The 18,788-nt window shown below is 33.6% G+C and overlaps 1 protein-coding gene across 1 annotated transcript; it reads left to right on the forward strand.

Annotated features, from left to right (window-relative positions):
* The first annotated feature begins 695 nt into the window (after positions 1 to 695).
* On the forward strand, positions 696 to 7,447 carry LOC129798868 (serine proteinase stubble). Its single transcript, XM_055842327.1, has 4 exons — positions 696 to 1,969; positions 2,038 to 2,454; positions 6,589 to 6,826; positions 6,887 to 7,447. Exons 1-4 carry the CDS (start codon positions 1,891 to 1,893, stop codon positions 7,296 to 7,298), a joined length of 1,146 nt encoding a protein of 381 aa, XP_055698302.1. The 5' UTR covers positions 696 to 1,890; the 3' UTR covers positions 7,299 to 7,447.
* Positions 7,448 to 18,788: the final 11,341 nt, after the last annotated feature.

Raw genomic sequence — 18,788 nt, forward strand, 5'->3', positions numbered from 1 at the left:
TGTGCCGTACAAAGTCAATGTGTTAAGGTAACCCTATTTTTAAAAGCGTCTCTAATAAGACTCAATAGAGCGTAGAAACCTAGAAGTTTGGTATAAGTTTGCAATACTCTGCTCAAATTTGTTCTATTCAGTCCAATTTAGTCCACTAAACATTTACAATTATTTTTTTATTATGATCAAAGTTTTGAGATATTATTCGTGGAGCAACCTAATGGTACTAAACATTTATTTTCGTTTTCTTCTCCTAATAATTCATCTTATAAAATAGAAAAACAATTTTCAAACCCCTAAAATTCTACGATCTTGATTACTAATCTCCAACAATCTTTTAAAGAGTTAAGCAACCAGAAAACTCTCCAATCACGCCATCAACATTAGAGACCTTTCTTCTGCTTGAATCAGGGGGATTACCAACAATTTGGCTAAATGGTAGAAAATAAACCGAAATGATATTTGACGGTGTGGAGAGCACTCTTGTAGGCACGATCCAGTGATCTCGTGAGTGGATAAAAATGTTGCGTGAAGAACAGTTAGATGTTCCATCATCATCTCTTTTGCGCGCGACTCTGATCATCCTCCTCTCAAGAAGGTTCACAAAAAACACGTTTCCACACCACAACACCTGTGTATAGCTCTTGGTGGAAGAGCCCAGACTCTCGCGAGAGTTGGGATTAGACATCTTCGGCGGAATGATCAGTTTTCGGTGAACTGTCTACTTGACAAGGTGTTTTGCTCTCGATCTCTTTTGGTCAGGTAGCAACACTTTGGCCACACTTCTTTGGTATTGTTTTCAATTTCATGTGATTTCTAATCCAAAAAAAATATCACGAAAAATCAAACCGGGGAAATCCGGACAAGAAGTTGATTGATTTGTGTAGCAAAAATATCTCTCATTCTCCAGTCATTCAACTCTCACTCTATATTTAGTTTAAGAGTTTTGTGCTTTGTTTGATTCACTCAAGAAGTGATAGAACTTTTAATTGAATTGTTTCCAGAAATTTCGTGTTTTCTTCCCCGAAGAATTGGATGGAAGAGAAAACACCAAAGTGGATTTTATTTCTTCAGAGACCATCAAGCTCTGCCAATTGGATTGTAATCTCCCAGAGATGCCTATAGCAAATGGAATAGAGGATCTTTTTTTCTATAAAATCATCTCTTTGCCACTTGTGCAATAATTGCTAACCCACTTCTTCCTAGAAGATGAAGAAAAACATGGAGAAAATTGTTTTTGGACACACTTTTTGATGATACTTTGAAAAGGAAAAAAAGCGACGTTTTCTGGCGCAAATATTCCCACATTAGCGCAAAAAAAAAAGAAGAAAAATTAGAGAAAACAATCAACAAAATTTTTTTTCAAACTCTCATCATCAACATCAATTTAACTTTATTCAGAGGACAACAATAAAAAGCTTGCACCCAAAAAATAGCGCAATTTACGAAGTTTTTCCTCAAAGTGATTCAGGGCAAATTTTGTTGTTTGCGGATACTTTTAAAATCTCTGGGTCAATCGACAACATCCAACATCTTGCAAAGAAGTGTTTTGCACCAGCAAACTGAGAGAAAGACGAGCATTTGTTGCCCACAAAACGGTTCAGTCTCGTGTCCGGCTCTAAGCGTGATCTTCCTTCCCCATAGCTGAGGTCAACACTCACATTTCTTCTTCAAGCACTCATCTTCTTTTTTTTTCGGATGATCTCGCTCACTCTGGATATTCACTTAATTGGCAACAAAAACAGTCACAAAATGACGTCAAAGGTACTAAAAGCAGCATAAAAGTGACCAAAAACACGCGAAATCTCCAAAAAATATGTGATACAAAATGCGGCTTTAATATCTCTTGCATTTAATATTTCACTGCATTTAAAATTGAAAAAAAAAATCATCAGAATAATGCCACAATGGGAGCATGTAATCACCTTCAGACTCTTCCTCCTTCTTGCTCTCAATTCCGGCACTCAATTGAATGCAAGTAAGTATATCAATCAAAATTAATCAAAAACACAAAAAGACTTACCTCAATCACCAATTCCTCCAAAGGTATCATCAGTAGCGTGTTTGGCCTTCCAACAGAATGCATCCATCAGAATCAAGTGATGCCCTGCAAGTTGTCCTTCTCCTGCTGGCTCCAGGGTGGTCGCCATGCTCAAGGATGTGGAGAAAATCGCTGGCTCTTCTCATGCTGTGTCCCTGACACTCCAGAGCCCATTGTTGTCGCTCCACCAAAGCCACCAGTTGTGAGACCTCTGAAACCAGCTGCCAGCAAAATCTATCCCAAAGTGGCTCTTCTGCGGAGGAGAATCGACACAGAGGCTCACAATTATGAGTGTGGAATTTCCAGGAGCAGCCAAAATACTCTGCAGAAGCGCATTATTGGCGGAAGATTGGCACAATTTGCAGAGTACCCATGGCAGGCTCACATTAGAATTCTCGAATACCAATGCGGGGGAGTATTGTGTAAGTATTCCTTTCCCATTACCTTTACCAGGGGTACCGAATTGGATTTTTCAGAGTTCACAGGAATATCTCAAGCGAATTTCTATGACAAAATACTTTTTTCAACAAACAAAATGAATTTTCAAAGTATACTGATTCAGTAAAATTTTCAAGGCCTATCTATATTAAAATCTACTAAATATAAGGAGAAGTAGGTAGAACTTAGGTAGTTAAAAAAAAGTCATGTTCGAGGTTCTTCAAATAAAAATAAACCTAGGTATTAGAGAATAATTTTTGTATTCTGCAAAAGACATTAAAAAAATCAAAAAATATTAAATTTAATTTGAAAATTACAAAATTGTTTATAGAGAACATAAATTCAGAAGAATTTAAAAGAAAAAAACATAGCAATAAGGATTTTGTTTCTGTCAATATTTCTTTTGTGGAAAATCAAATGCGAAAAGCATTAGAATTTATTACCAAACTTAATCAACACACAATCATCACTTAATCAAAACACTTAATCAAAAAACAATCTAGGGGCTTAATTAACAAAACTAATATTGCAAGTTAACATTGACGTATTTTTCCAAATTTCAGCAATTTATTTTTTTCTAGATAAGGTAAAATGGGATAAACAGGATCATTTCTAATTCGGAAATATAGGAGATATCCTTACTGTTTTAGATGAGCAAAAGAAAAACACCACAAAAAATTATTCTTTAGTGAAAGGATTCAAATAGACACCGGTCGATCCTCGAGAATATTTATCTTGTAAAAGGTTAGAGTTACATAAAGAAAATTTCTGTAAAGGGTTAACGATAATCATAAGTGTATGATAGTTTGGGATAAATGTTTAGGGGAGACTGGGGCAAAAAGTCACAAATTAAAAAATTAAAAATTCAATATCTTCCATGGTCAAAAAGATAGCGGCTCAATTTTTTTCTATAGATAGCCTCTCCATAGACCTTCTTCAATGTCGGAAGTTTCTTAGAATTCGAATAAGGAATTTGGAATATAAAAAATATCGAAATTTTTAGCCCTATTTTTGAAATATTTTCCTTGCAGAAGATAACAATTATCACCTACTTATTTTCCAAAATTGATGCACTAGTGAATATTTTCTAAATAATTTGGATTCTTTGAATACGAATCCGCTATCTATTTTAGAATTTCAAAAAGGTTCTTTTTTTTCAAAAATCCTCTTATTAAAAAATGGCCACTTGGGGTAAAAAGTAACAAAAAAGCGAAGCAATTTCTGATGTCTCACGGCGAAAACAAACGTCATTATCATGTCTCGCCGCTTGTTGTTTGCATTGGTCAAGCGATTTGCAGTCTTTTGCGTGTTTCACCGTTTTCTCGCAGAGAAAACGTTTTTTTACAAAGGTGTAGATGAATAAATTTTCTATAAAAATATGTCCTCTAGGTATTTTTAAAAATTCACGGAAGCCCGTAATGAAGCGAATCAAAATATGATAATACCCAATGTCTGGTACTATTTGCCCCAGCATTTTCGAGGATAGTCACAAAATTACCTTTTAGAAATTGGCTCGATAAATATATTTCCTTACAAAATAGAAGAAAATTACTTTCACAAAGTTGTAAAGCGGTAAATGTCCTATAAAACTGCTCTAATTAGAAATTTTTGAAGCGCTCGAGTAGCTTGTTAAAAAAATAAAATATCCGTTTTGTGACTTTTTGCCCCAGTCTCCCCTACTGCAAAATTTTGCAGGCCAAATATTCTCGAGGATCAACATGAGTCTATTTCAGTCCTTAGGATTGCACTTCTTCGTAGTCTTCTCTTTCTCTTTGTCAATATCAAATAGTAAAAAATCTCAATTTCCAAAATTAAATAGAGATATTTCCAAATTACTCTATTTTACCATACGTAATATAAACGCAAAATATTGAACGGAAACATATTCAGCAAAATTTTACTGTTTACCAAAATACGCGCATTTTATTCAGAATTTAAAAGGGGTGGCAAAGCGTCCCAGGCTTTGCGACCCCTCTAGATGCTATTCCTCAAAAGTACCTTCGCATCAATTACCGCGTTTAAAAGTTCATAACCGATTCGAACCGTTTCATAAATCGCTAAAAACATTGCTCAAAATACCTTAGGAGTAATATAATTGAATTCCGGATAAAAATTAGTTATCGATTACGCACCAACTCATAACAGATTGGAATTTTGGATTTTTATGTAAAGTTTGTTTTTAAAACTAGAAAATTAGAAGTAATTAAATTATGAATAATACAAATTCCTAAAAAATTATATTGAGACATTAAAGTTATAAACTTAATTTAATCAACAGTATAAATATAGTAATAGATTTATAATGAAAACCTAAAAATAATTATTTTTAGGTTTTTTTTCGTAAAAATCACTGCTGAATCTAAAACTAATGACAGTATTACTTTAAATTTTACGAAAGAGATTTAAATAGGAAGCCTAAAAATCAGTACCTTTTCTAATATTCTAGATCTAGGCGAGACAAATACAATAAAAAAAAAAACTAAATCTGTAACGCGATCCAATCTACGTCTCATTAGTACTGATTTAGAAAATTTCATCAGGGGTTAGTATGACGAGAAACCGTTTTTTTATTTTTAAAATAAAAAAGACGGTTTTAAGAAGACAATAATCAACTTTACAAAATACATATATTTCCTACCAGGGTACTATAAAATCATTTTCCGAACGCGCCAGCATTCGAAGATATTGGATTTTTTCTGATTCATCAGAATCTATTCATTAGAATCCATTTTGGTTTTTTTTAACTAATAGATCATTTGCCATTAATATAGTATAGTCTTAAATGAAAAATTTTCATTAAATCTTTAATTATAAGAAATATGAGAAGTAAATTCATATGGTCAAACCTTAGGTCTGAAGTCCGTATAATACTTAATAGAAGAAAAATTTTCTTTATAGGAAAACAAAGAAAACAAAATGCTATATAAGTTTATAGGTTTCAATACACCCTCAAGATGAAGAAAATTCCTTTAAATGAAATATAATAGATCTAATTTATTATCTTTGTGATATTTCCATAAATAATTAGATAAAGTATGATTTACTAGTTGAAACGTAATGAACTTATTACGCTAGATACAATAAAGCTTATAATAATAATAATAAATAAACAAATATAGGTATGCTATTTATTTAGAAAATATTAAAATTTTAAATATTTTTCTAAAAATCTTTTAAATACTTTTCAATTCTCATTTTCATTAAATTATCTTAACAAGTACGTTAAAAAGAATTTCAAAATGACAATAATCGTTAAGGACTAAACGATTTTCAACTCCATATTCCTTAAAACTTTTATTCTGTGAAGGTTTTGTAGAAATTAAATTTAACTCTCAGAAAGGCCATATGACCAAATTAAAAAATTTGAAACAAATCATGTTTTTCCCAGCTGCCCTTTCCTTGATTTTCAACTATTTATTATCAGATAAATTTAAAAAGTCTTCTTTAGTAAGTTTGTTAGTCACGTGATAATCCTTCATTCGGAATTTTAGCACTAAACAAAAATTTTTTTGCTAATTTTACAAAGTGAAGACATTAACATTTTTATGTTTCGCGTCGAATTTCCTATTCATTAAGTGGTCAATGGTCTGTAGATCAAATAATAAGAAGTGGCGAATTCGAGTTTTCTAGACAAGAGCTTCTTAAATTAATTCCAACAGCAGAAAACGTAAGCATAACTTTCTTCCCACAGTGCTTTTCCCGTTCGAAAACATGTTTATTCTAATTATTTTTGCGACATTTCAATGAGTAAAAAAATCTGCACAGTTACTTTTAATTTCTTTTCCCTCGTGTAACTCATAAAGTTAACTTCATCTTTATTTGCTTAATAAAAATAGTTTATTATTACGCTTTAATGAAATAATCGTGTTCCACGAGAATATAATCAGCTTTGTCTCAAATCATTCTAAATAATCGCTTTATGACTGTTTATAAGCTTGAATGAAAAAAAAAGAACCACACGTTTTGACTGTTAATAAGAAAGTGTTATATCACTATTGCTTAAACGGTAACTTTCTTCTAAATAAGTCTTTCGTATTAGCCCACTTATCGGTCAAATCTTTCCTTAAGAAAAAAATATTGATTTGATATAATTGATTTACTGCAAAATATATTTCTAGTATCCCGCAGATTCATTGCCACAGCTGCTCATTGTATTCAACAAGCTAGAATCCGGGATATCATCGTCTTCCTGGGAGAGTTAGACACCCAAAATTCAGGAACTGTGTCTGAACCTCTCCCAGCTGAGAGACACAGAGTCATCCAGAAAATCATCCATCCACGCTTCCAATTCCGAATTACCCAACCCGATCGATTTGATCTAGCGCTACTGAAGCTTTCCCGACCAGCGGGATACAAGTAAGTAGTACAATGATTGAATGTTTTAGACAGAAATTATAAGATAATAATATCTTTCAGGAGTCACATCTTGCCCATTTGCTTGCCCGTTGGGCAATTGGATCTGACGGGAGTTAATGGAATGATAGCAGGATGGGGAAAGACAGAAGCCAGCACCGGGACAGGAACTAGTATTCTCCGGACAGCATCAGTCCCAATCATTAGCCTGACAGAATGTGTAGCTTGGCATGAGAGCAAAAATATAAATGTGGAGCTCTACAATGAGATGCTATGTGCTGGACATTTAGATGGGAGGATGGATGCGTGTCTGGGAGACAGCGGAAGTCCCCTGATCGTAAAGATCAAGGAACGGCATTTCCTGGTAGGCATTACGAGTGCAGGATTCGGATGTGGAGTGGAAAAACAACCAGGAATCTATCACAATGTCATGAAGACCTCAAAGTGGATCCAAGAAACAATTAAGAGATCGTGATCGTGATCTTCAAGCATATAGTCTACATCTTGGCGCTTTTGCTGAATGTGTGTATTATTTCTCGCGGGATTTCCCGACCGTTGGGAGATCTATGACGAATTTTATTGACAATCTTAAAGCAATATATAATAATGAAGTGTCCAATAAATGTTTTTTTTTCTTTAATTTTTACCGTCTGAGGCCAAAGAAAGGAAGAAAGTGACTGATCTACTTTGCCAAATTCGCTGCACCTCAATTAGTGCACAAAGTTAATTGATTGAGGCTGAATGTGAGATCATGTGCAAAATCCCAGTGATTTTCCTCCGGAAACTGTGAATTATATGCTCTGAGAGGTACAAATGGTAAACACCCCGTGAATAAGACTCAGACTTTCCCAACACCAACACTCTTCGATCTAGCATTTCTCTCACTCTCTGTCTTTAATCTCGCGTAAACAAACCATTAAGAAAATGAAATGATAAGCTTGTTTTAGCTCATGGCAGGAGTGATTCCAATGGATGTGTGAAATAACTTAAAATGCGTAAAAAATCATTTTTTGTCTGATAAATAAAGACAGATTTAAAATTTAAGTTAAACGATTAATGTTAAAATTATAAATTTTCGAAAGAGTTGTAGAACTACGGAACCTCTTAATATCAGTGCAATTTCTGATCAATTTCAAAAATATTTGTTCTGCCTTCCATTTGAGCGAAAGATAAAATTAGACACCTGAATGTTAAAATTTGATATAAGGAAATCTAAAATTTTATGGAAGGGTAGTATAATTGCGAAAGGCCCCTAACATTTCTTTTTGAAATTGTCATCTTATGACATCCGGTATATATTTCGCAAGTTTGTTATAGGACCGACACCGCTTGATTTTAATTTAAACTAAACGTTTGTGTTTTTAATACATTTACAATTACAACGAATAATTTACAAAGAGAATCGATACAAAATATTTAATTTAATATTGATACTTTTCTCCCACTGAGAAAAATCCGAAAAAGTTAAAATAACATTACGGAAATGTTAATTTTACCCTGCAGTATTGATCCAAAATCGGTGTAAATATTACCCTTTTTAGGTGTATTAGGGGTTAAAGTTACCCTTTTTCATGTTAATTTTACACTTAAAAAGGTGTAAAATTAACATTAAAAAATGTTGATATATTTTTACACCTAAAGTGTTAGAGTTATGAAGAAAAAAGTTAATCGCACCCCCGTTTTTTCTCAGTGTCGAGACTTTTCTTTGATTTACTCTTAAATTTCGTTTTACCAATTGCAGTAAATATTTTATGTATAAATTTTGAATAATATTAGACAGCATTCAAATTTAAGGATAAGACAGATTGGTGCAGTTTTTTCGCAATTGAACATTTTTTCGCGACTCATTTGACAAACGAATAATATCCATATTTAAACTAACCAACTTTCGATTTCTCTACGGTATTTGGCTACTTAAAAATAAACCGCACAATTTCTGAATAAATATTGCCCCAAAAGTGTGTATATTCGAAAGCAATGTATGTACAAAACTACCCCACCCTCATCGATAATTTTGTTTTCGATAGAGTTCATGTAAGGAAATTGCTTTCGAGTTTGTCAAGTACGACGACCACGACGACTACGATTGTAAACGATTTAACCGATTTCATTTCAGTTTAGGATAATAAAGAAAACTGGGACAGAATTGCACAGAGATAATTCTGAACAACGTTGAGCAGAGAGTTTCGTCTAGAGGAGCGGCGAGCTTTACTTTTCGGCCAAAGAACGATTTTTGAACTCCTCATCTCAAAATATGGGTGTTACCACCGTAAAATTAGAATGAAAGTGACAATAAACTCAAGTGTTACCAAGGATAACAAGGGTAACAATATCTATTACCTTATTGACGGCACATAGCATCCAGGAAAATTACGATTAAACCTATTTCTTATTATTGGAACCAAAAGTTTTAAATCCCCGGGAGAAGGTATCCCTCCAGAAATTTCTGTTGGTTCAGTGAAAAAGTTTATTGGTTACCAAAAATAATAATAAGCTCTGAGCAATTAAAAGTGTATTAAAAAAATCAAGTGATAAATTAAAATTTTGAAAAAAGTGGGTAAAATCAAGTTGCATCAAATATGCTTATTTTTATCGACTTATCGGTAGTACGTGGCATCCCGATTGAAAGATTTTAATCAAAATTTTACTATTCCACTTATTTTCTACGTGTTTTAGGTCAATATTAATGTATTCCTTTAAAGAATTTCCTTTCCATTTTCTTATTCACCATTGGTCGTAAAACAGAGTTTGGGGTAGTTCTGCACAGCAAGTTTTCTCCCAAAGATTGGCAGATTAATTTTTCTATTTTATTACAAAGGTAAGAACTTATAATCTGAGAAATTTAAATTCACATAAAATATCAAATTATTGTCCACCACAACAAGCTTGAATGGCGCTGCCTGCATGACATTAAGAAGTCCAATGGTGTCAAAATTATATGAAAAATCAATTTGAAAATGTTTTGGATTGGTATTTTTTCATTTTATTTTATTTTTCTTTAGTTATTCATATTTTCTATATCAAAATATCCTAAATAACTTCTTGAGATGAAAAAGAAGTATACAGATCTGCCTTAGACTATGTGCGAATCTACCCCAGAATATTCAGTGACTAGTAAGAAATTCACAGTGACACTTTTTTTATTTTCTTGATTCCAGCACCCTGATTGGCTTCAATAAAGTCACTTTTGGTCACTTTTATCATGGAAAAAATTATTGCATTTTTGCAAAAAATTGTCCAATACTACCCCAGCGTCCCCAGAAAAAAGTTTCCAAATTATTATTTAAGGCTTATCAATAATTTTGCAATAAGTTTAAATTAGTATTATAGCTATTTGAGATTCAAGCACTTTTAGAATTAATTTAATTAATTAATCCAGAAAATAGACACACAGAAAAAAATATTTTGTAAAAATGTTCGTAAATATTTGTGAATTCCTATGGAGGGTTACAAAATGCTCGTGAATCGTATAACCCACAAACAAGTTCATAAAAGTTTGTACTTTTTTTTCACAAACATTGTTCGTAACATGATCATTTGACGAAATTTTTTTGTACTTTTACAAACATTTGTTCGTAAATGTTCGTAAACACACAAGAAATGTTCGTAAAATTTTGTCATTTGTTAGTATTTTTTCGTAAAATGTTCGACAGGCAAACAAACATTTATGAACAAATGACAAAATTTTACGAACATTTTTGTGTGTTTACGAACATTTACGAACAAATGTTTGTAAAAGTACAAAAAATGTTCGTCAAGTGATCATATGTTACGAATAATGTTTGTGAAAAAAAGAACAAACTTTTACGAACTTGTTTGTGGGTTATACGATTCACGAGCATTTTGTAACTCCCCCATAGGAATTCACAAACATTTACGAACTTTATAAAATATTTTTTTCTGTGCATGAATATTGTGCAGATTCTATCGCAAACGTACGATATCTCTAAAAGCCACAAGTCACATCTCTCACTGTTTTGCGTTTAAGGGTTGATAATATCACAACTAAGGGGACTTAATTCGTGCTCCTTTGTTATTCTGAGGTCTCTCCGATAACTTTCATTTTTAGTGATGACTGAAGTAAAGTGATTTATAGGAATCACACCTAAAATCATAATGTATTCAAATATATTCATAATTGAGACATTTCGCTGGCGGGCAAGCTAATCTTAGATGGGGAGAGGTGAAAAAAAAACTTTCACTGATCATTTCTGCACCTTGACCATGAATATTTCATCCTCCAAGAGTCATGTGATTGATAATCTCTCTCTTTGCCATTCCTCGAGGGAGGGAAATGTATGTCTCTTTGGCATTGGCGAAAAATTGTTGAGTAACCCAAAATATATATGTCTGATATTTTAACTTGGTAGTATTGGTCTCTTTACCATTCCATAATATACACAATGTCTCTATGGAGATCAACCAGAGTGAAAAGAGAGACGCCACTTATGAGATAAATAATCCAACCACCAGTCTTCAGCACTTCTTTTATGTACATATCCAATTCATTTGAGTTGCGAGCCGGCTACTTTCCAATTGTTGACTCTCGATGTTGAGTGCTTTCGGTAAAAATTAGTCTCGACCCGATCACCATCGAAAATGGATCCTCAACTTTACTGAACACCTCTCTCCCATCATCTCACGAACTTGCCCACCATCAAAGCACTTGACCATTTATTCCAACATTTCTAGTCAATTTTTCTTGGGCAGCACTAAAGCTTTATCAGGAGACCTTCGTCAACTAAATAAAAAACTGCCAAAAGAAAGCTAGAAATATCGAAGGTCAGTGTCTCTTGAGTATTTCTTCGTCATCATTTTTGCTCTCTTCAAACAATCAACAATAGCTCTCTTGTGGACTTTTCTTCTTCATCCACCTCCAACATCTCAAATGTTATTGTGATTTTTTTGTGATCTGTGAAAGTGATTTTTTATGGACATTTAACGCTAAAAAGAAGTATTTTTTGGAAATTCCATCGGCGGTAAAAAGTGCTTTTTCTCACCTTTATTTCGCACAGGAAGTGAACTATAATAAAAGACAACAAAAGAGCCTTCAATGTGCAATGATACCGTGAAATACATTCACTTTTAATAATTTTCCCGGACGATTGAGACAAAAATGGGAATGCTGGGAATCATCCCCATCATCATTTGGATTGACTTCCTCCTAACCTGCCCAGAAATCGTCAGTGCTCAAGAAAATGAAGGATATAACCGTGTAATAAGCTACACATTGAGAGAATCAATCAGTCAGCAATTGCCCAAACAAGCTAAATTCTTCGATGATTTCGACTGTAAGTAATTCCTGTGAAAACTGCCCTTCTTGCACAATCTAAAAAAAATTTCTCTCTCAAATACTGATGAAAGTGTATAATTTCATCACCCGGATTTGGTCACTGATTTTTCCCACTTGACACAAGAAATTGGGTCAAAATTTCTTCCACAGTGAGCACATACCATAAAATGAATCTCATAGGTTCTCGCACCTTCCCAAAAAATGTATCACTTGAGAAAAATTGTATCACATAATTCAATTTTAAACAACCTCCAAGTTTGTACCCACAACAATAAGAAAAAAATAAATAAATAAGAGAAAAACAAATGGAAGAGATGAAAATGAAAATATTTTCTTGTAATCCAATCCATCATGAGAATTCTGAACGCGTGCTCTTAAGGAGGGTTCATCGAGAGCTATAGACTGTGCTTATACAGCAAACAAATCACTTAATTACACAATTGCAAAAGGAAAGTCAAGCGTGTTTAGAGTTAGCAAAAAGCAATTAAACACCTCTTTAATGGCATAAAAAATGATTGCTAATGTCAATAAAACGATATTTCATAGAAAAATATCATAATATTCATGTCAATTTGTCTTTTAAACATCAGCTGATGAATAAGAAAGAGAGAAAAATGCGTAGACAAGGGGTGTACAACTACTATAAAATTATCAGTCAACGAAAGCCAGAAGAGTTCAACGACTGAATGTAGATCTAAAAAAATATACAAGGTAAAGAAAAATGTCTTTAAAAAAACATCGACTTAAAAAGGGGTCTCCAAAAATCATAAATCGATATCGCTCTTGATGCTTGGTCTAAGAACCATACGGAAAACTGGACTAACTTTCTATCGTCACTATTCTTGAAACCTTTAAATCGCAATAAGTAGCAAGGAAGGAACCTTCCCAAGCAGCAATTTTTTCTTAAAATGGTCTTGTAGAATTCCCTAAGTGAGGCACTATAGAACTAAAAATCTTTTTATTTACTTATAACGCTCTTGCTTCCACTTCTGAGATTACTATAAGTAAAGTGGCGCACTCTTAAGGATCTTAAGAGCTGCTATAGGAATTTCCACAGAAAATTTTCACTTTAAGTCTTTTAGAAGTTCACTAAAAGACTTGTCTAATACTTGGTTCTATAAGGTAGCTATTTTGCTTCTTGGGTTCATACGTATTTAAGGCTTATCGGACCTAAATCGGTGCTCCTGGATAGTTCCCGAGGACTAACTGATCCTTCCAACACAAAGCTAAAATTGAGTGTATTTTTTTAGCCGATACGATTAATAATTATAATCCAAATAAATAAAAAAAAACAATATCACCGCTGAAATTACCCGCAATTATAAATCATATGAAAGTGGGGCCCCTTTTGAAACTAGGATTTTTCCCCTATGTTTAAATGGAACTGAGTCATAGAGGAAAGTGCTCTGCCTTCGAACGTTCATTCCTTCGAATAATGTAAATTTCTTTTGTTTTTCGTAAGAGATTTACACTAAATTATCAAGAAATTCTCAACAAATGATGATAAGCCAACTAATATTTAATAGAAATGTGTAAATCTCTTAGGAAAACTAAAAGAACATTCACATTATTCGAAGGCATGAACGTTCAAAGAGAGAGTACTTTCCCCTATCAAAATGTAATTTAGCTTCCAAATCCGTTTGTGCAGCTAAATTATATCACGATAATGTGAAATTTTATTTAAAAAAAAAATAGGTGAAAAACCACAATTTCAAATGTGTCCCACTTCCCCCTATTGCTCCATATTGTATAACACTTAAGAAAATTATACTGTTATCATACAATAATCATTCTTTAATTATTATACTTAACAACAAAAAATATTTTGGCCATTTTTTCTTATTAGTTTCGTTGATCAGGAAAAGGCTTTCTGGATTCGCACATACTCTGGCTTCGAATGCTCTAGGAGAAAGCGCGCAGCCTTCAGACGATTTATGCTTCGCACAAATAATTTTTTTCAATGTGTTATAAATGAATTTGGTCCATTATAATATTATATTTTAATAGCTTGACCAATGCCTCAAAATTTCAGAAAAGAACTGTGGGTGAAATCTATAAGGAACATAAGTAGCGCACCCTCCCCTATATTTTTCCCATATTCAGTTAATGAATGTAAACTAAATAATTAAAGTGTAACTAAAGACTAGCTAATTAAACATATTGCCATAAATAGATCATAGATTCATAAACGGAATATGGGAAAAATATGGAGTGTTCCTGACCAGAGTATGTGCGAAACCTAAAAGATGCCCCCTATGAATTATCTTTTTAAATTTGTAACACAAGGAGCTCATTTATGGCAATAAAATAATACTAAATCATTAAAATGTAGTAAATTTTGAATCGCATGTTAATTAAAATTAACTACTATGTTGAAAAATAAACAAACAAAATATATTACACAATAATTTAGAGTCAGTTAATTCAGTAACACCACAAAAAACAAAGTTATTTTGGAATGTAATTCTTAGTCCAAGAAATATTATATTACATCTTCAAAGGGTAAAAAGTGATTTATATATTTTTTTATCGTCGATAAATGAACTTTCAAAGACACAATATATACAATATGCCATACAATATGTTAATATACCACAAAATGCTAAAAGGTGTTCCTTCGCTTACAATAAAACTACCGAAAATGAAATAAACAATGTAACTCTAACCATACAGATTTTTTTTTATTTATTAAATTTTAAAAACTTCCAAAAATGTCGCGGACTTACCAAAAAAAAGATATTTAAAAAAAAATCTTCTTTTTCATTCTAAAGTTTGTTCAGTAACTCAGAACAAAGGAGGATTAAAGGAATTAGGGGAAGGTTTTGCACCTTCATAATGTTGCAGCTTCGTAAAAGTTGATTTTTTTTCAAAGTTACTAAATGAATTTCATCCATGGACATATAATCTAAAAGCTAGTCCTATATCACACATTTTCTGACAAACTTGGAAACCTAGGCCTCTTTCCCTGGGTCAAAAAGGCAAAAATAAAAGGGACAGATAATCCTAACCGGCTTATGTAGGTGAGATTCTTAACGTGAGCTAACTCGGAGTGCATGCAAATTCGATTTAGAGCTGAAGTTGGGAGACGCCATTCAGTTATCTTGAATCAAATTCGTGAAATTATACATATTTTGTATTTAAACCAAAATATCAAGGATTTGGATGAACTGACAGAAAAGTGTTATATGGGTGAAATGTAGACCAGAATGTTCTCTATAATTTTCCCATAGAACATGATCTCATCGATTACTCAGAAGCCAAGATAAGCGAGGTTTTTTGTTTCTTAACTCGTTTTTTCATCCAGAGTGCCCCAAGTGTTCATTTGTTGAGCTTCAACTATTTCAAAGAATTGTTGTATTTTGTGGGACTTTCCATTTAAAACCCTATTTTAAGAGTCTTGGTGGAGTAGAGGCAGTCAAATTGGCATCTGAGTGATTTCAAAGCGTTTTTATGGGAAAAATCATTTTTTTCACACTTAAACGGCAAAATCGGAGTGATAGCGTAGTCTGAGCGGAAAATGATGTATGGACGAAATGTAGAGACAAATGTGCTCTACAATTATGTTGAAGTAATCATCAAAATCGGTTTAGCGACAGTCGAGATAATTGAGGTTATGTGATATTGAAATTGGTTTTTCGACTGTGGCGCCCCTGGTGTTGGTCCCACGAAGTTTAAATATTCTAGAAAGTTGTAGCATTTGGTGAGATCTTTCGTTTAAGCCCTCATTCATCAAAATCGGTCACATAGAACCGGAGATATGATTTTTTGAATTTTGTGAACTTTGACCCCTCATATCTCCGGTTCTGTTTTAACCACAGCGCGCATACGCACCATTTTGGAAACGTCCTAGACTGGACTACAACATACTAAAATTTCATTAACTTGCACAATGCCGTTTTTGAGAAAAGTGACTTTGAATTTCGATGAATTTTGACGCTATCACAGCGCCACCTGTGGTGACTTTTTGAACTTCCATCTGAAAGTGCTCATCGAGACGAAACCAAAAAGGTAAAATTTAGGTCGCTATGTTAATTAGAACCGGAGATAGAGGCCGGTCAATGTTCGAACTTTGACCCCTTATAGCTCGGGTCAGGGGTTATGGATCGACTTAAGGTTTTTTTTGTTTGATAGGTATAATCAACGGCTACATCATACTAAATTTTCAGCCCGATGCACAATGGAATTTTTGAGTTATTTAACTTTTAAGATTTAAAAATTTTCTTTTTAAAAAAAGCGCCCCTAGCGGTGGTTTTATGAACTTGCGATGTTAGAAGGAGAAGTGGCATTTCACGAGAGCTTTCCAAAAAGCCCTCACTTTTTAAATTCTGACAATTAGAACCGGAGTTATGGCCATTTTAAGAAATTTTTTTTGGACCCTTATAGCTCAGGTCAGGGGGGTCGGGGGACCTTAAGTTTGGTATTGATGGAAAGCTCTAAGGCCCAGCTATAACATACTAAAATTTGAGTCCGCTGAATGCCATAGGGGCGGAGCTATTGAGAAAACAAAAAAAGGGGGGTCTTCAAAATGGCGGAAGGAGGGGTGGGGGGTGGGGGGTCAATGCACCAAGTTGCAATTTTCACCAGATATATAACCTTTGCCGAAAACCGCAAGTCGATATCTTTTTTAGTTTAGGAGCTATTAAGCTCCAAAGAGCGGCCGGCCGGCCGGGAACGTAACTTAGCCACATATATATTCGGAATCAGGAAGTGGCGAAACACATTTTGGCCAAATTTGAGGTCGATCGGACGACATGAAATTTTGTTAGGATTATAGTAGGTGAGATTTTGTTAAGAATCTCACCTAATATGGGCCTAAAATCGTAATTCTGATGTCTAATATTTTATGTATTTTTTCACAGCGCAAGTGTTTTTTTCGAAAAATCAACTATTCCAAGTTATAGAGGGTTTATTAGGGTTAATATTTACCGTGAAAATCTTTTGCTTGAAGGGAGTCGTTTTTGTGTGTGGAGGAAAATTCATAAAAGTCACCACCCTTGCAGCTCAGAAAAATTGAATTTTGCAGCTTCGTAAAAGCATCTGTCAAAATTACTGACCATCGAATTTGAGAATTCCTCACTGTTTTCGGTCACACTGCACGCCGCTCGGGATTTTTGACTCATCAGAGATTCCACTGAATAAATTCACAAGAAAATTGGGATATTAAACAATTTTCACTAAAATCTCGAAGGAAAACACGCACTTCCCCATCAAAATGAGACTTCATCAGATGTTTTTATTTCACTTCTGTCAAATTAAACATTAAGCCTGAATCTGGTTATGGTAGGTGTGATTCTTACATTGCCCATGCGGTGCCTTTTGAGAATTTTTCATCCAATTTGCTTTGTTTTCAAGCGGAATTTTCCACTTTTTACATTAAATTAATCACTGGTAATTCTAAGAATCACTGATGTTCAAAAAATGTTCTATAAGACAGATTCGAGACGTTACAGAAAAAACAAGGATTACAATAGGTGTGATTACTACTTTCTGATTTGTGCAGTGATGAAACTAGACTGCTTATGGTAGATGTGATTCTTTAATTGCCACTTCGATGTATTTTGAGTATTTCTCATTAAATTTTCCTTGTTTTAAAATGGAACCCCACATTTCACTTTAAATTGGTGTCTGGTCATTCTTGAAATCAGTTATGTCCGAAATATGTTCTGTAAGACCAATTGGAGGTGTTAGAGAAAATCCGAGGATTACATTAGGTGTGATTATGAGAGAATCATACCTAACCAAGCTCTTAACTGACTGTCAGAATGCAGGGAAAAATGGTTTTCCGAGTGTCAAAAAGCATGTGTTAGAAAAATAGCTTAAAATTGATTTATAATGCGTGAGACCTCCTACAAATGGTGAAAACAGGTAGATGAAAGTTCCATCTAAGTAGTGATGCCCAAATTTTTGTATCCGGTGTAATGTTTTCGAGGAAGATGAGGCCTACACTGGTAAAAATAAAAGGGTCAAATTGACCCTTTTCCAAAGGATGGATCATATTTGACTCTTTGAAAGGGTCACCAGGTACCCTTCGAAAGGGTCACGGTTTTGACATCTATTTAATTCCGGAATAAACGAATAAAAAAACAATGAAAAAGTGATCTTTGGTGTTCGCTCAGATGAGAGAAATATGATATCAGTAATAAGTTTACAATAAAACATGATTATTCGTGATAAATGTGCATACTAAATTTCAAGAGATACAAAAGTGAACCTTTCAAAGGGTCAAATACGATCCATCCTTTTGAAAAGGGTCAATTTGACCCTTTTATTTTTACCAGTGTACAGAGGTGGGAAAAAGTGGTACGAAGCTGAGTTAATCAGGGCACATTCGTAGAAAATGCCGCTACATTTTTATTTTCCTTTCTAGAGGAAAATCCAAGGACTTCCAGGAATTTTGTGAGGCAGAATTATGAACCCAATAAGTGAGAGATTTTTTTGACATAGTGATATAATTGATTCGGTTTGTGTGGCATTCAGTAAAAAATCTTAAATCTTGGACTCCTTTTTTAATACGAACCTTCAAAACCTTCCCCTACAGGTTAAAGGAATGATAAATGAGGATTTTTTTTGGGGTATCGTTTAATTCCACTTCTGAATACATGAAAGGAACTATCCTTATTCTAAAATAAACAACTAAAATCAAGTATCGGAAAAAAGTGCGTAATTCTCACA

Source organism: Phlebotomus papatasi, chromosome 1 (assembly GCF_024763615.1).
Source record: "Phlebotomus papatasi isolate M1 chromosome 1, Ppap_2.1, whole genome shotgun sequence".
In the NCBI taxonomy this organism is placed as follows: Eukaryota; Metazoa; Arthropoda; class Insecta; order Diptera; family Psychodidae; genus Phlebotomus; species Phlebotomus papatasi.

Coding starts and splice junctions, on each gene's coding strand:
- LOC129798868 (XM_055842327.1), top strand. CDS start 1,891: ATGCCACAATGGGAGCATGTAATCACCTTCAGACTCTTCCTCCTTCTT. Junction 2,455..6,588: donor CCAATGCGGGGGAGTATTGT/GTAAGTATTCCT, acceptor ATATATTTCTAG/TATCCCGCAGATTCATTGCC. Junction 6,827..6,886: donor TCCCGACCAGCGGGATACAA/GTAAGTAGTACA, acceptor AATATCTTTCAG/GAGTCACATCTTGCCCATTT.